We start from the raw sequence: 24,418 nt of genomic DNA on the forward strand, positions 1-24,418 counted from the left end.
AGGAGGAGCCGAAGTGGTCCTGGCAAGCTTGAGTGGAATTCTTCAACTCATTTTATTTCTAGTGCCCCTAAGATCACTTCTGCTCTTCTCTTTTGTTGATTCTGATTTGGAGAAACTTTGGGCATTGCTTTTAACTCTGTATTAATTTTCTTTTTCAAATTCTTTGAACTGTGTTTTTCTCCTTTCTTATTTATCCATTTATCAAATCTACTTTTTATCTTTTAGACATTTCTCAAGTTTCTGGTTCACTGAAAATATTCATTCCTCTTTTATGGTATCACTACAATTTTTTCATATTGTGATATTTTAATATTTAAATCAATTTTTAATTGGAGGATAATTGCCCTACAATATTGTGTTGGTCTCTACCATACCTCAATACAAATCAGCCATGAGGAAACATATGTTGCCTCCCTTATAAGCCTCTCGCCCACCCCTTCCCACCCCTCCAGGTTGTCACAGAGCACCTGATTTGAGCTCCTTGCATCACATAGCAAAATTTTACCAGCTATCTAATTCTACATATGGTAATGTGTATTTTCAATGCTACTCTCTTCGTTCCACCCTCTCCCTCCCTCACTGTGCCCAAAAGTCCATTCTGTCTGTTGTGATATAATTAAATGCAATAAAACACAAATCTTAAGTGTATTGTTTAATGAATTTTGACCATTATATACACCCATGTAACCACCTCCCCGATCAAAGTATTAATATTTTCCATCATTCAAGAAAGATTACTCATGTTCCTTTCTAGTCCACAACACCAGCCACTGCCCAAGCAACCACTATCCTGATTTTTATCATCAAAGATGAGTTTTGCCTGTTCTTATAGTAATACTTCATATAAATGGAATCATACAGTATGTATTCTTTTGTGTCTGGCTTCTTTCATACAATGTAATGTTTTTGTCATTCATCCATGTTGTCATATCAGTCAGTAGTCCATTTTTTAAAATTTGAGTAACATTTCACTGTATGAATATGTTTACCACTTTTATTCTTCCCCAGCCCTCTGTTCAGACATTTAGGTTATTTTCTAGCTTTGGATTATTATGAGTAAAGCTGCCATAAACATTTTTACGTCTTTAAAAAAGTTAACAAATTTGTTTTTCGTAAATACTTAGGAATGGAAATTGCCTGATCATAGCATAGGTGTGTTTAAGAAACTGCCCAACTATTTTCCAAAAATGGAGTATCATTTTACATTCCTACTGTCAGTATATGAGAGTTCTAGTACCTTTACATTCTTACTAACGTTTTAGTATTATTACTACTAAGTTGTACCTGTTCTCGTGGATATGGACTAATCTCTTCTGCCATATAAAAGCATTTTGAAGTGAAGAGAAGTAAATGTGTGTATCATTTCAACTATTTCAGTTTTTTCCTTTGAGATTTCAAATTCTCGGTGAAGAATTACAATACTAAATAAGGGGAAATTACATTTTTTTCCTCCTTTTAAAGCTCTAATTATAGGATAGATGACTTAAATCCATGTATGTTCAAGAGCACTGGAAAATATAAACCTTACTTACATAAATGTTAGTTATGATAAAGAACAGAACCCAAATCTGATGAACTTAAAACTACATGACTCTATAATTTATAGCTGAGGGTATTGCTTTTATTTTAAGTGAGTGCTCTTTGTTTCATGGAGACATTTGGGAAAGTTGATCTTCTCATTCCCTTTGCCAGGAATTTCAGAAGCAGAGAAGTGGAAGGTACAAAGGCTTCAATACAAGTTTTTTTCTATTTAGGTAGATGTCAATTAAAGAGATAAAAAATTTAGAAAATTTTTCTTATTGCCTTAAAATCAGTCCTTTAAAATTTGTCGAAGCTTGCTTTATGGCTTGAGATGTATTCAGTTTCTGTGTTTTGTGTGTGCTTGAAATAAATGTGCATTATCCAGTTATTGAAAATGGGGTTCTTAATATATCTACTAGATACTGTGTCTTAATGGTATTGTTTAATCTTCTCCCTCTCTGGATTCTTTTGAGTACTTGATTTCTTGATTAATGAGAATGTATTTAAATCACTGTGGTATAGTGAAAGTGAAAGTTGCTCGGTCATGTCCGACTCTCTGCGAGTTCTCCAGGCCAGAATACTGGAGTGGGGAGCTTTTCCCTTCTCCAGGGGACCTTCCCAACCCAGGGATCAAACCCAGGTCTCCCGCGTTGCAGGCGGATTCTTTACCAGCTGAGCTACCAGGGAAGCCACAAGCGTAGTTAGATGCACAGTAATTGTGTGTTCATTAATTCTACTTTGTTTTGCTAATGTTTGCTTTGTATATTTAAGATCACATTATTAGATACTAGTTTAGAGTTAAATTTTTTTTAAATGAAAACATCTATCAATATATATTTACTCTTTTTATCTCTAGTAACACGTTTGCCTTAAAGTTTATTTTGTCTGATGTTAGTATAGTTATAGATGTTTATTTTATCTGATCCAATGTAGTTATTGATGTTTCCCTCTTGTTAGTATTTGCATTGTTCAGCTTTCCATACTCTTTCCTGCCATTCTTTTTTTTTTTAATGTTCTAGACACATCTCTTATAAATGGCAAAATTTTTGAAATTTAAAAGAATATCTAGGTTAACTAAACCAAATCTTAAATAGAACATTTAGCCAATTACCCATTGTTGATGATCAATATGTTTAGGTTCTAAGTATTTAATATATGGACTTCCCTATGGTTCAGTGGTAAAGAGTCCTCCTGCCAATGCAGGAGACACAGGTTTGATCACTGGGCTTGGAGAAGAAAACTGGCAAACCACTCCAGCATTCTTGCCTGGGAAATCCCATGAGCAGAGGAGCCTGGTGGGCTACAGTCCATGAGGTTACAAAAGAGTCAGATACAATTTAGTGACTAAACAACAGCAGCAACAATTTAATATATAATTACTGTAGTTACTGATAGATGTCCTTCTACCATCTTACTTTGTATTTTATATTTGCCCTATCATTTGTCTGCCTCTTCCAGTCTTATAGATTTAGTTCAATTTTATTTCTACTGCCTTGAAAATAATATACTGTTATTTGTATTCTTAGTTAATAGCCTAGAACTTTTAGCATAATTGACTCAACATAGCCTAAGCCTTTGTGAACAAAATAAGGACATTAAAACACTTAAATACTAATAAACCCTGTCCTGATTTATATATTTTCTTTTTCAGTCCCTCAAGAGGTTATTTTTATGGTTTTTACAGTCAGTTTACTTAGATTTACTCATATATTTACTTATTTCTATGCTCTTTAATGCTGTCCAATCACTGAGCTTCTGCTGGTCAAAAATGTATTCTTTAGAATTTCTTTTAGGCAGAAGCTACTGGTAGTAAACTCTGAAAAGCTTTGAAAACAACTTTATTTCATCCCATTCTTAAAAATTTTTTTTTTCTGAAGTATAGTTAATTTAAAATATTGTGTTTAATTTCTGCTATACAGTGAAGTGACTCAGTTATATATACATATACACACACACACATATATGTGTGTATATATATATACATTCTTTTTTATATTCTTTTCAGAGTATATTGAATATAGTTCCCTGGGCTATACAGTAGGACCTTAATTTTTTATCTATCCTGTATATGATAGTTTGCATCTGCTAATCCCAAACTCTCAATTCCTTCTCTCCCATAATCCCTCTTCCCCTGGCTCATTCGTATTCTTGAATGATGTTTGTTGTGTGCAAAGGTTTAAGGTGACAATTTTCTCAGCACACTGAAGAAATTTAACTATATTTTGACTGCTATTTCTGTTACTGCATGTTCAGCTGTTAGTTCAGTTGTGACTTGAAGGTGATCAGTCCTTTCTCCCTGGTTCAGTTAAGTTCAGTCGCTCAGTCGTGTCCGACCCTTTGCGACCCCATGAACCGCAGCACGCCAGGCCTCCCTGTCCATCACCAACTCCCAGAGTCCACCCAAACCCATGTCCATTGAATTGGTGATGCCATCCAACCATCTCATCCTCTGTCGTCCGCTTCTCCTCCTGCCCTTAATCTTTCCCAGCATGGGGGTCTTTTCAAATGAGTCAGCTTTTCTCATCAAGTGGCCAAAATACTGGAGTTTCAACTTCAACATCAGTCCTTCCAATGAACACTCGGGACTGATCTCCTTTAGGATGGACTGGTTGGATCTCCTTGCAGTCCAAGGGACTCTCAAGAGTCTTCTCCAACACCACAGTTCAAAAGCATCAATTCTTCTGCGCTCAGCTTTCTTTATAGCCCAACTCTCACATCCATACATGACCACTGGGAAAACCATAGCCTTTACTAAATGGACCTTTGTTGACAAAGGAATGTCTCTGCTTTTTAATATGCTGTCTAGGTTGGTCATAACTTTCCTTCCAAGGAGTATGCATCTTTTAATTTCATGGTTGCACTCACCATCTGCAGTGATTTGGAGCCCCCCAAAATAAAGTCAGCCACTGTTTCCACTGTGTCCCCATCTATCTGCCATGAAGTGTTGGGACCGGATGCCACGATCTTAGTTTTCTGAATGTTGAGCTTTAAGCCAACTTTTTCACTCTCCTCTTTCACTTTCATCAAGAGGCTCTTTAGTTCTTCACTTTCTGCCATAAGGGTGGTGTCATCTGCATATCTGAGGTTATTGATATTTCTCCTGGAAATGTTGATTCCAGCTTGTGCTTCATCCAACCCAGCATTTCTCATGATGTACTCTGCATATAAGTTAAATAAGCAGGTGACAATATACAGCCTTGACGTACTATTTGGAACCAGTCTGTTGTTCCATGTCCAGTTCTAACTGTTGCTTCCTGACCTGCATACAGGTTTCTCAAGAGGCTGACTTGAGACTTGTTTTTGCTCGTTTTGACTTGTTTTTGTTGATTGTATAGAGCTTCTCCATCTTTGGCTGCAAAGAATATAATCAAGCTGATTTTGGTGTTGACTATCTGGTGATGTCCATGTGTAGAGTCTCTTCTTGTGTTATTGGAAGAGGATGTTTGCTATGACCAGTGTGTTCTCTTGGCAAAACTCTATTAGCCTTTGCCCTGCTTCATTCTGTACTCCAAGGCCAAATTTGCCTGTTACTCCAGGTGTTTCTTGACTTACTACTTTTGCATTGCAGTCCCCTATAATGAAAAGGACATCTTTTTTGGGTGTTAGTTCTAGAAGGTCTTGTAGGTCGTCATAGAACTGTTCAACTTCAGCTTCTTCAGTGTTACTGGTCAAGGCATAGACTTGAGATTTCTTCTTCTTTCATATTCTTAGTGTAGGTGTGAATTTTTAAAATATTTGTATTGCTTAGAATTCATTGAGATTCTTGAGTCCATAGAATGTTGTCTTTTATCACTTCTGGAATTTCCTTAGCCATATTATTTCTTCAAATATGGACTCTGACTCATTTTCTCTTTGTAATGGATCTTTAGTGTGTAACATTCTCACTTTATTCTCTATGTCTTTTAATAATTCTTTGATTTTTTTCCTTTCTTTGTCTCTCTCAGATATATTCTGGAATTTTCTCCATTTTTCCCCCTGTACACAAATTCTTTCTAGTAGTATTTAATCTGCTGTTTTTGACTTCTATTAAGTCTTTAATTCTTTTTTCAAATCTGGTTAATTTTATCTCTTTTATTTTTTGAAATCCATTAAGTGTTTGTAGTATTTCTGATCACTTCAATATCTAAAGTTTTTAGGGATATTATTCTCTCTGTTCTTTCTGTTGGTTCTAATTATATCTTGGCCATTTTATTTGGGACTTCATTTGTAGAAATTTTTCAGGTTCTGAGGCTAAGACTGGTTTCTCCAAGAAAGGATTTGCATTTCCTTTAGACACTATTTGGGCTTCCCTTGTGGTTCAGCTGGTAAAGAATCCACCTGCAATGCGGGAGACTTGGGTTCAATCCCTGGGTTGGAAAGATCCTCTGGAGTAGGGGAAGGCTACCCACTCCAGTATCTAGCCTGGAGAATTCCATGGACTGTGTAGTCCATGGGGTTGCAAAGAGTCAAACATGACTGAGTGACTTTCACTTAGTCACTCACTAATGTATATTTTCAATCTAAATTCACAATATCTGGGTGATCTGTGAATTTAGGATGCAAATATACATGAAAGTCAGTTTTCTGTTATAAATTTTCAGCATATTTTTTTCTCTTATAAATAGACAGTTTTCCTTATAGGTATTCTTAAAATGGGTACTGTTTTCCAGTTTACCTTCATACTGAGAGAACATCCTTTTGAGGAGTGAGGGTGCTCAGTTTTAAGAAATGATCTCCTATTAGACTTCTTTCCCTGGCCTATGTCTTTTCTAACCAAAGCCCTGAGATACTGGAAACCAGTTAGTTTCAAAAATGCGCATCCTTTATTCCAACCGTATTTTTTTTCCCTCAGTCTTTGACCTGAGCAACTGCTGCTTTCTTGCCAGTCCTGAGTACATGCAAAAATATTTAAATGCTTTTTATTTATAGAATCTATAGCTGGTTCTAACAGAGGAGATTGATCCTGGAACCTAGTCCACCATGTTTCCAGAAGTGGAAGTTACCATGTCATTTCATAATAGATGAAGTAATTGCTTCAATTTTTTTTAATTTCAAAAATTAATTTACGCCTATTGTAGCAAATGAAGCCATACAACATAAAGATTTATAAAGGCAAAGATAGTAATTTCTTCCATGAACTTTAATTCAATCTCTAGAGAAGTAACTCGGAGAAGCAATGGCAACCCACTCCAGTACTCTTGCCTGGAGAATCCCATGGACGGAGGAGCCTGGTAGGCTGCAGTCCATGGGGTAGCGAAGAGTCGGACACAACTGAGTGACTTCACTTTCACTTTTCACTTTCATGCATTGGAGAAGGAAATGGCAACCCACTCCAGTGTTCTTGCCTGGAGAATCCCAGGGACGGGGTAGCCTGGTGGGCTGCCGTCTATGGGGTCACACAGAGTCAGACATGACTGAAGTGACTTAGCAGCAGCAGCAGCAGAGAGGTAACTAATGTTAACATTTGGTGTACATGATTTCACACTTTCTACTTGCTTATACATATACGCACATATATATGGATAGATATGTAAGTAGTTTTTTTTTAACAAAAAAAATTCTAGTACATAGATTAATATGCAACCAGTTTTCTTAACAATTTATCTTGGACATTATTATAAGTCAGTAAATATGGATCTAGCTCTGCCTAATTTTTTCTAATTTATTTTTACATACAAAGATACTTTTATATAGAAGAGCTTACTTTATTCATGCTGGGTTTTAAGTGTATTTTTATTTTTTTCCCCGCACTTCATTCTTTTCCTCTCTTCTCTCCTCTTACTCCCACTCCAGCACATACACAATATCAGGTACCAGTCATTAATATCTTGGTTTGATTCCTTATATTTCAAGGGATTTCTTTGATGTATTTTCATAAAAAGATCCCTAGTAGCAGACTGAAGAGGAATTTGGGATGTCTGCATCATCACTCTGGTGTGTTATCTTGCAAAAGTCGCATAACATTTTCGTACGTTTTACCAGTATAAAGTGGAAATACAGGCATACCTCATTTTGTTGTGCTTCACTTTATTCCACTTCACATATATTGTGTTTTCTACAAATTGAAGATTTGTGCCAACCCTGCATCGAGCAAGTTTATTGGCACCATTTTTCTAACAGCATTTGCTCACTTTGTGTCACTATGTGACATTTTTGTAATTCTTTTAATATTTCAAACTTTTTCACCTGATGGCTCAGCTGGTAAAGAATCTGCCTGCAATGCAGGAAACCCAAGATCGATCCTCGAGTGGGGAAGATCCCCTGGAGAAAAAATGGCAACTCACTCCAGTATTCTTGCCTGGACAATCCCGTGAACAGAGAAACTTGGCAGGCTACAGTGCATGGGGTCACAAAGAGTCAGACATGACTAGTGACAAACACATGTATTTCTCATGGTGATCTGTGATCAGTGATTTTTTGATGTTACTATTGCCAAAATATTATGAATCACCTAAGACTCAGATTATTAACATTTTTTTCACAATAAAGTATTTTTTAATTAAGTATGTATATTCTTATACATAATGCTATTGCACACATAACAGACAACAGTATAATGTAAATGTAATTTTTATATGCACTGAGGAACCAAAAAATTCACGTGAATCGCTTTATTGCAATATTTGCTTTTTTGCAGTGGTCTGGAACCAAATCTGCAATGTATCTGAGATATGCCTGTAATAATTTTAATAATCCCTCCCTCAGTGCCATGAGGATTATGTGAGTTAATTTATATTAAGTGTTTTAGTTTGTGAAACTTTCTTGGCTGTTTCTAGTCACTGAAAATACAAAGGTGCGGTCTCTGACCTAAGAAACTTTCCACATAGGAGGGAGGCAGGCTCAGGAATGAGTTTTTTCCTGTAAGCTGACAGGGCTCTTATGCATGGTGTTATGTATGGTGTCCTGAAAGTTCCATAGGACTGGTGCCTGGTCAGCTGGTTAGTGAGTGGAAAAAGTCTAATTTCTAGAGCCGACACTTGGGGTGGGTCTTATAGAATGAGTTGAAATTGATGTTGGTTATTCTGTGAATGTTACTATCGTCATATTAATAATCTGTTTCTTTTTGTTATTTAATCCACTTGTTTCTTTTCCTTTTAGGACAGCTGATTTACCAAGTTCAGTCACCTGATGAAGGCGCTCTAGTGACTGCTGCAAAAAATTTGGGGTTCATCTTTAAGTCTCGGACCCCAGAGACAATAACAATAGAAGAATTGGGAACACTAGTTACTTATCAATTGCTTGCCTTTTTGGATTTTAACAATTTCCGAAAAAGGATGTCTGTCATAGGTATGGTTGGTGGCTGAGAGTATTTTCGATCTTTTGATAATACTGTGGTTATATGGAAACTTCTCAAGGATGATGTCACTCTAGTTACGTGCTGAGAGTTGTGATATGTATTAACTTTTTGAACTTGTGTCATCCTCAGCTTAGCCTCAACTCGGTAGCAGTGAGTAGAACTAAAGAAACAAGTGCCTGTTCTGTGTCCAGCACCATCACCTTACCCTTTCCCCCATTTTCCTTCTTCATCCCCAAGCTACGATTTTACTCAGTCTGTTTTCTGCTTCAGATTAAAATTGCTCTTGTTCCTTTTCAATGCCAAAGGTTCTACCTGTTCCCATCCATTGCCCTTCCTTACTCACTCCCTTCTCGCTTGCTTGTAACTTCACTTTCTTCTTCATCACTGACTTCTTTCTTCAGCCTGCAACTCTATGATCATCTTTGTTTCCTTAAAGATATTGTTCATATTCTGATCTCCACTGATTTTGCCACCCAATTTTTCTTCTTTCCATCACAACTTAATTTTTCAGGTTAGTTTTTGATCCTTATCTTGGTTTCTCTTTTCAGTCTATAATGGTCAGGCTTCTGCTTCTAATCTTCAAGACGGAATTCCTTCTCAGAAGTTTGACATCACCTCTTAACTACCCAGTGCAATGACATCCCCCCTCTTCCTTCTTTCCTCCCTTCCTCTTCCTCTCCCTCCTTCCCTCCTCCTTATCTGTTTACTATCCATCTGTCGATCTATCTATCCTCTATTATCATCTCTATCTCTTTAAACTTAGTGATATTTGATACTGTTAATCTGCTTCTCTTGACACTCTTCTTTTGGCCTCTTTGACCGCATTGGCTCCTGGGTCTCACCTTGTCCTGTGCTTGCTTTCTGAAGCTCCTTTTCAAGCTGACTGTTCTTCATCATACTCTTCAGTGTTGGTGTCCTTTTCTCTTCTGCGCTCTCCTTGTATAATCTTGACCACTCACATGGTGGCAGCTACTGCCTATATTTTGTGTCCTTCCCATATGGTTCTTCAGTTTCAGTCTCTCTCTGAGGCCTCTATACACATTTTCAGGCTTCTCTTGGATTCTGTCACTGGGTTATACTACAGTTATCTCAAATTTTGCATGTCTAATATAGAACTTTGTCACAACTATGTTCTTATTAAAATTGTTATCTATCTTTTGCTATATGCCAGTGTGAGTGAACTGAACACTTTACAAAAATTTTATTCAAGTCTTGTAATAGTATGTCACCCCCAATCAGGAGATGGGACATTTAAAGCTCAAAGATTTTAAGTATCTTTCCCAGTACTGTCATGTATCTTGTTACAAAGCCAGTAAGATGCAGAGCAAATATTTGAATCCAGATTTGTCTGTCTCCAAAGTCTGGCTTCTTTATCCCTGTTGTAGGTCACATGCTTTTGATACCTCCGTCTACTTTGTGCCCCTACGTTACTGGCTCTCAAACTTCAGCTTCCATCAAAACCACCAGGAAGAATTATTAAAATGCAGATTTTATTTATTTATTTTTGCTTTTTTTAGCTTAGCAGTACTTTTAAGAACTGTTTCCTTATCCGTATATAAAAAAATATACTTGAAAAATTTTAAACTATGCAAATCTCCACTCTATGGATTAAGTCAAAATTTATTTTGTCCCTTGTAGTCGTAGTATAGCAGTAGTAGTGCTAGTTGCTCAGTCTCCCTGAAGGATACCCAGGTTTGATCCCTGGCTCAGGAATGTCCCCTGGATAAGAGAATGGCAACCCACTACGGAATTCTTGCCTGGAAGATTCTGTGGACAGAGGAGCCTGGTGGGCTACAGTCCATGGGATCGCAAAGAACTGGACACGACTGAACGACTAACACTTTCATTTTGTCCCTTTGTGGTGGCCATTTATGCTATCCTCAAACTTTTGCTTTTACACGTACTGAAATGAGTAGCCTTGTACATATTTCATTTTGTACATGTGCAGTTATTTCAGAATATTTATCAGAAATGAGATTGTTGGGTCATAGGATAAACATGTTTTTAATTTTGATGGTTATTGCCAAATTGCCAAAATGGTTATTACCATTGCAGGTATATCATTTTACAATCCCACCTCCATAGTAGGAATGCCTTTCCCCCTATATCCTCATCAACATCAAACTTCAGATTTTTGTCAGTTTTTAAATTGGCATGTAACAGTAGTTTTAGTTTGTACATTTTTATCACGGATGAGGTTGAGTTTATTTCCTATGCTTGAGATACATGTTTATTTTCCTTCTGGACAGAGTTAGTACTCCTCACTCATTTTGCTATTGAACTGCTAGGTTTTTTTCTTCTATATTTACAGAAGTCCTTATATATTAGGGAGAGAAGCCCTTTGTGATGTAGCTTGCAGACATTTTTTTCCAGTTTGTTGTCTGACTTTGGATAGTATTTCTAGCTATACATATAGTGTTTTTTATGTGCCCTTGTTCTGCTTTTCTTTTAATATGATTGAATTATTTTAGGGCGTCTACAGTTTGAATCATAGTTAGGAAGCACCTGGTAATTTAGAAGATAGGCGAATATGTGATTTGGAAAGATAAGTATAAAGTAAAATGCAGATTTTAAATGCTGTTAAAGTGCAGCCCTAGAGTTTTTGATTCAACAGGTCTGGGGTGGGGCATAAAAGTTTGCACGTTGCACAAGCTCCCAGGTGTTCCTGATGCTGCTGCGTCACTGTTTGGACCACAGTTTGGGAGCCATTTCCTTAGACTAAGAGATCCTTCAGTTCAGTTCAGTTCAGTTGCTCAGTCGTGTCTGACTCTTTGCGACCCCATGAATTGCAGCACGCCAGGCCACCCTGTCCATCACCAACTCCCGGAGTTCACTCAAACTCACGTCCATCGAGTCAGTGATGCCATCCAGCCATCTCATCCTCTGTCGTCCCCGTCTCCTCCTGCCCCCAATCCCTCCCAGCATCAGAGTCTTTTCCAATGAGTCAACTCTTTGCATGAGATGGCCAAAGTACTGGAGTTTCAGCTTTAGCATCATTCCTTCCAAAGAAATCCCAGGGCTGATCTCCTTCAGAATGGACTGGTTGAATCTCCTTGCAGTCCAAGGGACTCCCAAGAGTCTTTTCCAACACCAAAGTTCAGAAGCATCAATTCTTTGGCACTCAGCCTTCTTCATAGTCCAACTCTCACATCCATACATGACCACTGGAAAAACCATAGCTTTGACTAGACGGACCTTTGTTGGCAAAGTAATGTCTCTGCTTTTGAATATGCTATCTAGGTTGGACATAACTTTCCTTCCAAGGAGTAAGCATCTTTTAATTTCATGGCTACAGTCACCATCTGCAGTGATTTTGGAGCCCAAAAAATAAAGTCTGACACTATTTCCAGTGTTTCCCCATCTATTTGCCATGAAGTGATTGGACCGGATGCCATGATCTTCGTTTTCTGAATGTTGAGCTTTAAAGCCAATTTTTTCACTCTCCACTTCACTTTCATCAAGAGGCTTTTTAGTTCCTCTTCACTTTCTGCCATAAGGGTGGTGTCATCTGCATATCTGAGGTTATTGATATTTCACCCGGCAATCTTGATTCCAGCTTGCGTTTCTTCCAGTCCAGCGTTTCTCATGATGTACTCTGCATATAAGTTAAATAAGCAGGGTGACAGTATACAGCCTTGACATACTCCTTTTCCTGTTTGGAACCAGTCTGTTGTTCCATGTCCAGTTCTAGCTGTTGCTTCCTGACCTGCATACAGATTTCTCAAGAGGTAGGTCAGGTGTCTGGTATTCCCATCTCTTTCAGAATTTCCCACAGTTTATTGTGATCCACACAGTCAAAGGCTTTGGCATAGTCAATAAAGCAGAAATAGATGTTTTTCTGGAACTCTCTTGCTTTTTCGATGATCCAGCGGATGTTGGCAATTTGATCTCTGGTTCCTCTGCCTTTTCTAAAACCAGCTTGAACATCAGGAAGTTCATGGTTCACATATTGCAGATCCGTAGCTACTCTTTATTCTCCGCTGAGATACTCAGCATGCCTTGTGCACTTTCACACTGTTTGCATGGACTATTTCAATGTAGACCTCTCCTCTTTTCCTCTTCCTTTCTCAGAAAACTCCTAATCATCTGGTAATATTGATTCAGGTGTCACCCATTCTCTCGATTCTTTTCCTCCTTTCCAAATAACCACATTCTTCTTTGTTTCCCAGAGCCCCTTGTTCGAAGCACTAGTGTGATACCAGTCCTGTGATACTCACGGCTTTCCCTGTTAAAGTCATGCTACCTGAAGGCAGGGACTGTGCTCTAAACTTCATAAACTACCCAGGGCCAAGCAAAGTGCTTAGCACATAGTACATTCTCTAGGAATATCCGTTAAATAACATTTAACCCAACATTTTACAACTTATGAATATCCTGATCAACATGTTAAATCAATTTTTACTCTGAAAAACGTGTGTGTATGTAACAGTAGGACTTTTGGTGTCTTACTACTGGAAACTAGCCCTGGGAGATTGCTCTCAGCAGGTAAAAACCAAACATCATCTGAGGGTGTTTATTTTTATTTTTCTGACAACAGGCTGTAGGCAGTCATTGTCAGTGTTACTAATGAGCACATATGCTGCTCTGGGTGTTGGCCTGATGTTGTATCAGCAGGGACTATCTTCTATTTACAGCTTCAGGGAAGTGTTATTGATGTTGGGTTGGCCCCAAACTGGCTTCTCTTTGCTCTGAGGGTGTTGACAAAACCTAAGATTGCTACACAGGGAAGCTTTTGGCTTTTCCCCAGCATCAGTCACTATTAAGGGAAATCACAGCCTAACCACAAACGTCACATGTTTGCCTTAATGGATCCCATATGAAGAAAGGTAGTGTTCCACCGCAGAATGCATGGAGGCTTGGGGCTTTATGTTTGTTCTGTTTTTTAATCAGTTCTGTTTGTTTTTTAATCAGGAGGAATTTGAAAGAGAAACTCCACTAGGGTAGACAAGTCTATGTTTGATAATAAGACCAAAAAAAAAAAAAAAAGCAGTGTCAGACTTATGATTGTCACGGGTTTGGTGGGGAAAACACCCCAACACGAAGTCTCAGACATTTGTTGCTATTTCTTCTCCTCCTCCTCCTAGGTCTGCTCCTTCTTCAGGCCTGTTTTAGATAATCATTCATTGAATCATGAATGTACAGTTTCAGTACCAGTGGTACTTTCATTCTGGGGCAAGAGCCCTGATTTATTCAGAGGTTTTTATTTATTCTAAATAAAAATAGATTTCTGTAAGTAATTTTGTCAGAAGGTATAAAAGATACAATATTTTAGCCACCTGATGCAAAGAACTGACTAAGTGGAAAAAGACCCTGATGCTGGGAAAGACTGAAGGCAGGAAGAGAAGGGGACGACAGAGGATAAGATGGTTGGATGGCATCACCAACTCAATGGACATGAGTTTAAGCAAATTCCGGGAGTTGGTGATGGACAGGGAAGGCTGGTGTGCTGCAGTCCTTGAGGTCACAAAGAGTTGGATACAACTGAGCAACTGAACTGAAAAAATATGCTTCATAGATAAGTATATGGGTGCAATCTTGCAGAGTTGCTTCAGTTGTGTCCGACTCTGTGCGACCCAAAGGACCATAGCCTGTCAGGCTCCTCTGTCCATTGGATTCTCTAGGCATGAATACTGGAGTGGGTTGCCATGACCTCCTCCAGTAGATGATCTTCCCAACCCAGAGATCAAACCTGCCTCTCTTAGGTCACCTGCATTGGCAGGCAGGTTCTTGCCCACTAGCACCATCTAGGAAACCTTGAGAAGTGTATAGATCTCATTATATAGTTTTGGAAATATGTAAATAGTTATTTACATATTTACTAATTATGTAAATAAAAACATAAAATTCAAGGATAGTTATTAATAGGGCCAAGTGGCAGGTAATTATTAAAGAAGAATAAATTACAGTATCTCCTTGTAAAGCCCTTACAAGATCTTTATATAAAGGTTATTCAACTCTAAACCTTTTAAGGATTATCAAAGTACAAATCACACTGAGATGTGACAGGCATTTCTAACCCAACTGAAATATGGCAAGTAGAATTATTCATCAACCTTCATGGTATAACTATTATATTTACTCTTACAGCAGAAACCTGGAACCATTTCTGAATATTTTTTTTCTTTATATCACAAAAGCATAGCTACTGCTTACAACATATTTTGCATGATTATAATTTAACTCAATCAAGCAAATATTTATTAAGTACCTACCATGTTCTAGGAACTTGAAGCTGAAGTAGAATATGAAACTGAAAACTACTTTATGGTTGCATCCAGGGGAAGATGGTGAAGCAGGGTAGGAAATAGGCTAAAAGGGGGCAGATCTGCATGATTCCTGTTTTTGCCACATTAGGAGTCCAGTATTCATTGGAAGGGCTGATGCTGAAGCGCGAATACTTTGGCCACCTGATCGAAGAGCTGACTCATTAGAAAAGACCATGATGCTGGGAAAGATTAAAGGCAGGAGGAGAAGGGGATGACAGAGGATGAGATGGTTGGATGGCATCACCGACTCAATGGATATGAGTTTGAGCAAACTCCAGGAGATAGTGATGGACAGGGAAGCCTGGCATGCTGCAGTCTATGGGGTCGCAAAGAGTCAAACACAACTGAGTGACTGAACAACAACAAAGGAGTCCAGACTTGATTAAGGGCAAAAGGAAGCAATTACGGGATTCTACACAGTAGTGTGAAGATGATTCACCCTGTGTGTGATGGTTGTGTTATAGAAGGAAAACAGGAGGGAAACAGGACTGGGATGAATAAAACCAATTAGGTTAATATGATAATCTAGGAAAGAGAGAAGGTGGCAGAGACCTCTTGGTTTCAATTGGATATGGGTGGTGAAGGGGGAGGAGATTTGAGTGATGACCAGATAACTGCTTTGGGAGACTGAGTGGATGGTGAAGCTGATATTTAAAACTGGAGATAAAAAAAAAAAAAAAAACAACGGAGACATAGGAGGAATAATTAGTTATTGGTGATAGGTAATGTTTCCAGTTTGAGTTTAATGTGCTCAGGCACATTTAAGAGGAGATGTCCAGTTGGTAGTTAGATGTCCAGGCAGAAGGGAGAACTGGAAATGGATTTAGGCAGGAGATATACATTTAGAGCAACCATCCTATAGCTGAAGCCAGAAAGAGAATCTGACAGCCCAAAGAGCGTGTGAAGGATGGGATGAGAAGTCAATTTGGGGTAAATCTCTGAAGAACACCAATATTTAAAGGACAGGCAGTGGGAACAAATTCTATAATTAAAATCTGTGACCTTTGTCCAGACTGTTTATTTATCTCAATCATTTAAAACTGCTATGTTATTTTAAATTTATTTTAAAAAGCTAACTTCTGAAAGGACTGAGATTTTATTAGCCTAAAGATTTCCTAGCAGAACTGCCTTGAATGAAAAGGGATATAACACTAGCTGAGCTGCTAAAAGAAATGTTCAGTGAGTAAAATTAAGCAGGATTCCATGAAATTGGACTATGCAAACTCAAATTTAAAGGAGTTAATGCTGGGTTAAGAGAAGGCATCGGATATGGAAAAGTTTACTAAATCAGGAAATTGTAGAGCTGGAATGATGTTAGAAGTTAGGTTGTTTAAATATCTCTTTTTCAGAATAGAAATTGAGATGGTGAGACAAAGAGATGGTAAGGAATTTGCACAATTCATAATCAGTTTGTGATTTCCCTTGAACAGGGATTCTCAATGAGTGGTCTGGGGAACCCTAGGAAAACTTGAAAGATTTTCAGAGGATTCATAAGGACGAAAGTATTTTTATAACATTGCTAATGTTATTTATCTGTCAGTTTTTTTCTCATGAGTATGTCACAGAGGTTTACAAAAGCCACATGACATGTGATATCACAACAGATTGAATATAGAAAACAGATATGAGAATACAACCATCTTCTATTAAACAAGATATTAAAGAGATCTATAATCATATAGAACATTTGCCACTCCCCAAACTATTTTGTTTTGGAAAAAGTGTCATTTATGTAAATATGTAATGTTTATTGTTATTTATATAATACTTATATTTTGATTAATATTATTAGTGTCATGACTACTAATATAATAACATTTCTCAGTTTTAATTTCTAGTGTGGTAAATATTGATAGATAGGACCCACCTGTAGTCCTCATGAAGTTTTAAGAGTGTAAAGGGGTTCTGAGACCAAGAAGTTTGAGAATCAATATCCTACTTTGGACTTTAAAAAATGAACCGTCATAGAGAAGTTTTACTAGCAAGTGGAGGATATACACACTTTGACTTTATAGCTCTGGTAACAGAAGGAAGAAAATGTGGGAGAAATTAAATTGAATTGCTGTATAAGAGAAGAAAGAGAAAGCCTTTCCTAGGAGTAAATGTTTTCCTCCCACTTGATTGAATAGATATAAATTGCATTTTTTTCCTCTCATTTTCCCCACTGTGGACATTAGAGCCGAGTACAAGAAAAATTGCATAAGTTCTAGAAACTATGAAAGTTGACCATGGGTCTTAGAAGAGAAGACAACTCATAGATAAATCCCAATACAAAAAAGTTTCTAGGGTGCATTAGGTTTATTCAAACTAGGAGGAAATTGGATTAGATCAAGTTTTGACTAAGGGTCATTAAAAATTAGAGGAAACAACCTCAGTGTTCATCAGCAAGTGAATGAGTAAAGAAGATGTGGTATACATATACAATGGAATACTGCTCAGCCATAAAAAGGAATTAAATTTTGTCATTTGCAACAACATAGGTGCACTTGGAGGGCATTATGTTAAATGAAATGTTAGACATAGAAAGACAAATACTGTATAATATCTTTCAAATGTGGAATCTAAAAAATACAACAAATTAGTGGCTACAACTAAAAAGCAGATTCACAGATATAGAGAATAAACTAGTGGTTACCAGTGGGGAGAGGACAGGGACCAGGGAAATTTTAAGGATAGGGCATTAAGAGATACAAACTATTATGTATAATATAACCCACTAGGATATATTGTACAGCACAGGGAACATAGCCAACACTGTAGAATAACTTCTACAATATTGTGAATAACTTCTGAGCTTCCCCCCTGGCTTAGTGGTAAAGAATCTATGTGCAATGCAGGAGCTACAGGAGATACAGGTTTGATTCCTGGGTGGGGAAGATCCTCTGGAGGAGGGCATGGCAACCCACTGCAGTATTCTTGCCTGGAGAATCTCATGGACAGGGGAGTCTGGTGGGCTACAGCTCATGGGGTCACAAAGAGTTAGCCAGGACTGAAGCGACTTAGCATGAGTAACTATAAATGGAGTGTAGCCTTTAAAAATGGTGAATCACTGTATTGTACACCTGTAACTTATATAATGTTGTACATCAACTATATTTCAATTTTAAAAAGTTATGGGGAAAAGTAATTTATTGTACTGTGGTATTTATTATATTCCTTTAAATCAAGCTCTGAACTTCATATCCTCTTAAACTAATAGTAGTCAATATTTATGTCCATCTGTTATCAGGCACTCTATTTTTAGAGAAAAGGTACAACTGAGTAGAAAGCATATAATAATCTTAGACTTGATGAAGCTTGTGAGGGTCACTGTTCAAACTATGAAGCTGTGACATGAGCAGTTGTCCTAAATTGTATCTGACCTTTAGATGTAGTAGGGGAGAAATACATTTCTATATCATTCATCTGTTTAATAAATAATTAGGTGCCTGATATGTGCCAAGATGTAAAACCAAGCCTACAAATATAGGTCAAGTATTCTGTGGCTTTAAGGAAGATTTGTCTGACAGCAACATGTGTGACACCCAGGGGAGGAGTTGAGGATTGTAAATGAGGGATTGGAGCCTCATCAAGGCTATCTTTCCCAAACGTGGGGAGAGCAGGTTAAAACACAGCCCTACTAACACAGACTTTTAGTGGGAAGAAGATAGAAACTTCAGTTTTGAAAGCCCCCTGAGAAGTCTGCTTGTAGCTAGGATTATGACCCAAGAGTAAAAGAGCTTTTCTAAGGAGTAAGGGTACTGAGGAAATATATCAGCAAGGGCTGAGAAAAATCCATAAACCCTGACTTTGAATGACTTGAATTCCATATGGTGATCATTTGGCATAATGCTGATAGCTGATTCCTATAGTCACTCTTGAATTTCACATCAGGAGACAGGCAAACAAAGCTCTCAGTTCTGCTCAATACAGAAGGCTTAAATTTAAATGTATCAGCCCTTCAGAAATAGTAAGCAAGGAAAATAGGAAGGTTGTATACATCAGAACAAAAATACTTGTTCCTGTAGATGGAATATTTCTAAATTAACAAAACAGGAGTAAAGTCAGGTGACTTAGGTAATGACCTTTTAACCAAAGGCACTGAGTATTTTATGACTGCCTAAAGCCTGATGCTCATTTCCAAATTGCCTGGCTGGAGGCCAAGGAGAGTCTAATTTTGATGGATTTCATTGATTATTGTCTACTTTCCCAACTTTTTTTTTCAGTTCGAAACCCAGAAGGACAGATAAAGCTTTATTCCAAAGGAGCAGACACTATTCTGTTTGAAAGACTTCATCCATCTAATGAAGACCTTCTGACTTTGACTTCAGACCATCTCAGTGTAAGTGCCCCTGCGGTAAGGTTAGCACAGTGGCCCTTTGGCAGCTTCCTGTGGTTAGGTCTTCTTTTTAAAATATCAACTAAGTGATCTGATTTCTGAAATAGAAAGTGTGTGGAGAATGGCTCCACAGGAAACTGTGCCAGTGAACATTTAGAAACTGGCACATGGACCCACCCCCTGCCTTGTTGAGCATCAGGTCAGTCACTCCAAGGTGGATGAACCCACAGCTGATGAGAAATAGCCACTGAGTATGGGCTCAGGACACCAAGGGAAACCTGCTCTGACTTCCTTACAGCTGGGGGCTGTTCCACCTGGATGACTGGACTGGTTTTAGTGAAGAGGAACTGGAGAATTGCTTTCCCTTGGGTTCTGATGTGTCTGGTACTAATCTATCTGGTACTCTTAGGGTTACTCCCCTCCACCCAGGGGATAGTTTAGGGTCATGTTTATATGGTGAGAGGAAAATAATCTTTGTAGCCAACTTTCTCCTTTAAGGGTCTTTTTATTCAGGTCATATATCATGATGAGTCACTAATGTTCCCTGGGTTGAAGTTAGCAAATGCATACAGCCTGAGACTATGCAAAGTTTCTTTCTAGAAGCTTCCTAAAGGGAGCAGGGATGATATTTGGCATACGTTTTTCTTTTTGCAAAAGAGTAAGAGTCTAAGAAAAAATATAAATGTTATCTGATTTAAAAACTTGAGATTTCAAGGGTCATTCTAGCATTTGTTTGAGGTTCTGTTAAACACAATATGAAATTTAAGGGCAACTGCTCAGAACTCTTATTTCCTCCTTGGTTTCTCTCCTTTAAAAAGCAATTGAGGGTTCATTTTCTTTGCCAAGCCCTATATTTAATATAAAAAAAAATTTCCCTGAATCTTTAAAAAACAAACAAATAAAAATCTCTGCCTGACTTTAAGTTTAAAGAATGATTGTTTGGTAATATTGGTTACAAACACAGCTATTGTTTTTGTCTTCCTAATAGAGCATTCTTGATTTTCTTTTAATCTCTTCCAGAAGGCCATCATGGTCCTTTAAAAAAAAATTTTTTTTTTATGAAAACAACATTGGAATCATAAGCATTTGATTTTGCCATTGCTCAAACACCAAGGTCCTGGATTTTCATACTAAAGTATGGGAAACCTAATTTGATCTTTCTACATTTCTATGAGTATCAATTTGATTTGCCTTTGCTTCTTTCAGTTTATTCATTTTGACTTCTAAATTCTGAGGTTTTAAATTTATATTTAGGTATTAGTTTTTGAATGATTTAATGATAGGAAATGATCATGCTAATCCTAAATGTTGATTTAGGATTCAACTTGTTTCATGCACTAATTAAATAACTTAAATCATCTGTTCCCTTTTGTAGTGTCATCTTAGAGTTGATTCACTGCTGTGCAGAACAGAGAGAAAAGCACTAGTAATGCCCAGGGGCGTTGCAAGTTAAAGAAGTGTTTGTGGGAATTAAGAGGACAAAAGATCATTATAAGGCAGTAACTAGATTTTCAGATCAGTTGGGGACCCGGTGGTGGTTTTGGAAGGGAGGGCTTGTACAGTGTGATTGCAACATCTAGAGTGCTACCAACTGTCTAGGAGATAAGTTTGGATAATTTTTCTCATACTCTCTCTGGGCTAAACCACATCACCACAGTGGGCACTGATTTTCCATTTTCCTAATTAGGGTGTGTCAAAGTTTAATTTGTGTCTGATTGCCAATCTGTGTCTGTCCCATAAGCCAGAATATAACAGAGAAGATATGCTTCATGGGGGTGCCCAAAGGAGCAGAAATGGCTATAAAAATGCTTCCAGTATAGAAGGCCATAAAGTGGCCACTAGAGGCCTGTGCAAAGTGGGAGGTTTTTAGCATTTAATGGCACCCCACTCCAGTACTCTTGCCTGGAAAATCCCATGGATGGAGGAGCCTGGTAGGCTGCAGTCCATGGGGTTGCTAAAAGTCAGACACAACTGAACGACTTCACTTTCACTTTTCACTTTCCTGCATTGGAGAAGGAAATAGCAACCCACTCCAGTGTTCTTGCCTGGAGAATCCCAGGGACAGGGGAGCCTGGTGGGCTGCCGTCTATGGGGTCGCGCAGAGTCGGACACCACTGAAGTGACTTAGCATAGCATAGCATAAGCATTCAACATATGTTTCTAGCTATTGTGACTGTCTGAAACACTTAGCAACTACCAGTCTCCTATGTTTAGTGAATTATTTGCATATTAGAAGGATGTAGCACTCAAGGTATTATTTCAGACTCTCAGTTGACTGAGACACTAAAACAGGAGTATCATCCTCTGATAAACTTGACCTGTTATTAAATACTAACTCTATAGAAGATAGTTTATTAAAAAAATTTTTTTTTAATTTAATTTTATTTTTAAACTTTACAATATTGTATTAGTTTTGCCAAATATCGAAATGAATCCGCCATAGGTATACCTGTGTTCCCCATCCTGAACCCTCCTCCCTCCTCCCTCCCCATACCCTCCCTCTGGGTTGTCCCAGTGCACCAGCCCCGAGCATTCAGCATCGTGCATTGAACCTGGACTGGCGACTTGTTTCATACATGATATTATACATGTTTCAATGCCATTCTCCCAAATCTCCCCACCTTCTCCCTCTCCCACAGAGTCCATAAGACTGATATATACATCTGTGTCTCTTTTGCTGTCTTGTACACAGGGTTATTGTTACCATCTTTCTAAATTCCATATATATGCGTTAGTATACTGTATTGGTGTTTTTCTTTCTGACTTACTTCACTCTGTATAATAGGCTCCAGTTTCATCCATCTCATTAGAACTGATTCAAATGTATTCTTTTTAATGGCTGAGTAATACTCCATTGTGTATATGTACCACTGCTTTCTTATCCATTCATCTGCTGATGGGCATCTAGGTTGCTTCCATGTCCTGGCTATTATAAACAGTGCTGCGATGAACATTGGGGTACACGTGTCTCTTTCCCTTCTGGTTTCCTCAGTGTGTATGCCCAGCAGTGGGATTGCTGGATCATAAGGCAGTTCTATTTCCAGTTTTCTAAGGAATCTCCACACTGTTCTCCATAGTGGCTGTACTAGTTTGAAAAAAAATTATTTTTTAAAAGTAACTGGGCTTGATGACCTCTTTAAAATTTCAAGCAATTTTATTTTTAAAATTAGACTTTACTACAGCAAAAAAAAATATTATAAAGGTTTTAGGATGAAAAGTAAAAGTCAGCTTCAACTTCTAATGGATTTGAGCAAATTCTGGGAGATAGTGGAGGACAGAGGAGCCTGGAATGCTGCAGTCCACAGGGTCATAGAGTTGGACACAACTTAATGACGAACAACAACCACCACCACTTCTAGTACTAGTTCCCAGGAGTGAAAATTTGTATTAACTTTCCTACCTTTCTCACTTTTCCTCTAGAGTTATTATTATAACGTTAATTAATATCCTTGAATTTCTATTGCATGACATTTATTTATTCATCTTTATTGAATACATTTACTTTATTATTATAAATCTTGAAACATAAACACAAGTAGGAGGGAGTTAGTTTTAGACATCGCTGTGTTATTAGGGGGAAAGCATGGATGGAGGAGCCTGGTAGGCTGCAGTCCGTGGGGTCACACAGAGTCGGACACGACTGAAGCGACTTAGCAGCAGCAGCAGCATGACTTTGGTGAGATGTCCTGTTGCAGCCCCTTGTGAGAGCCCCCTTCCTTTGATTTGAGAGCCATGGCTCCTCTGAAGGTCCTTTCTTCTCCCGTGAAAACTGAGGGCCATGGCCCCAAAACAGGCTGAGTCCCTCTCATCACTAGCAGTGCTTCCTTCAGGCAGAATGTAGGTGAGAAACCAACGTGTCGCTTCGAATGGTTACCTCAAGTCACGCGCACCATTAATCACCTCTCAAAGAGGACCCTTTAGTGGGTGTTTCAGCAGTCTTAAGGGGGAATGCTAGGTCCTTTGAATGTTTCAGTCCCATTGGAATAAAATACAAAATAAAAATATCATCTCCCATTTCCAAGGGGACTAAAAAGTTGGAGAGTTGGAGTCAAGAGGACTAAGTTGTGCTCTTGGGCTAAATGAATTTGAGTGCATAACTTCTTAGTCATCACTTTTGTTGTTTTATTGTTGTGATTATTGTTTTGGGATGGTTCCAAGGTCTCTGTCTGTCCTGGCAGGAATTTGCAGGAGAAGGCCTTCGAACCTTGGCCATTGCATACAGAGATCTGGATGACAAGTACTTCAGAGAGTGGCATAAGATGCTTGAAGATGCAAATACCTCCACAGATGAGAGGGATGAACGGATAGCAGGGCTGTATGAAGAAATTGAAAAGGATTTGATGGTATGCATTTAGAAGCATGATGGTTTGTGTTTACACAAGGGATAGTATGTGTTTAGAGATCTAGCAAGGGAATAATCCACTGGCTAAATCATCTTACACACAGCAGATGTTACTCTTTCAAACTTTGAATCATGCTTTATACGTTGGCTTTGAGCTTGCCATATGTGGCCAGAGGATTATTTCAATTAGCAGTAGCTTATGCCATTGGAAGTCCCCCAAGATAGTAGACTCCCTATTCTTTGTCAGCCTCTGGTATATCATGTTTTGTTTGATGTTGTGTTTTTTCTTCCTCCATGCTGTATGACCCACCTTTTTAGAACAGGGAAACTTGCTGTGAAGAGTGGGGATCCAGCTCTAAACCAACCTAGAGCCATGAGATGCTGATATCTGTACTGTCCAGAGTGTGATTTATTCTAGAAACCACTCTTCCCTAGGGCCCCAGTGGCTAGACTGTTTAGCGGTTGTGATGTACTAGGGATCACACCTTGATCATCTTTGGATGAAATATTGCATAAGAACCTTCACTTTTTAGTTCACGACATCTGATGGTTTGTTCATTGAAGAGAATGGTTCTATTTGTTCATTGAAGAGAATGGTTCTACTTTTTATTTTGAGGTCCTGACTCTGAGATGAGGCATTTCCTTTGAGACAGATGGGGGATTCTTGAGGCTCTATAAGCCCAAATGGCTTCTGA

General features: G+C 38.2%; 1 protein-coding gene across 8 annotated transcripts in view; it reads left to right on the plus strand.

The window, feature by feature from the left end:
* ATP8B4 (ATPase phospholipid transporting 8B4 (putative)) overlaps positions 1–24,418 on the plus strand; it is a 342,280-nt gene that overhangs the window by 252,119 nt on the left and 65,743 nt on the right. For all 8 annotated transcript variants that reach the window (XM_010809391.4, XM_010809390.4, XM_015473206.3 and 5 more), the window contains 3 exons: positions 8,599–8,787; positions 19,269–19,384; positions 23,560–23,724. In XM_010809391.4, the coding sequence (XP_010807693.1) occupies positions 8,599–8,787; positions 19,269–19,384; positions 23,560–23,724 (470 nt within the window). The remainder of the gene's footprint in view (positions 1–8,598; positions 8,788–19,268; positions 19,385–23,559; positions 23,725–24,418) is intronic.

This window comes from Bos taurus, chromosome 10, assembly GCF_002263795.3.
Source record: "Bos taurus isolate L1 Dominette 01449 registration number 42190680 breed Hereford chromosome 10, ARS-UCD2.0, whole genome shotgun sequence".
NCBI lineage: Eukaryota > Metazoa > Chordata > Mammalia > Artiodactyla > Bovidae > Bos > Bos taurus.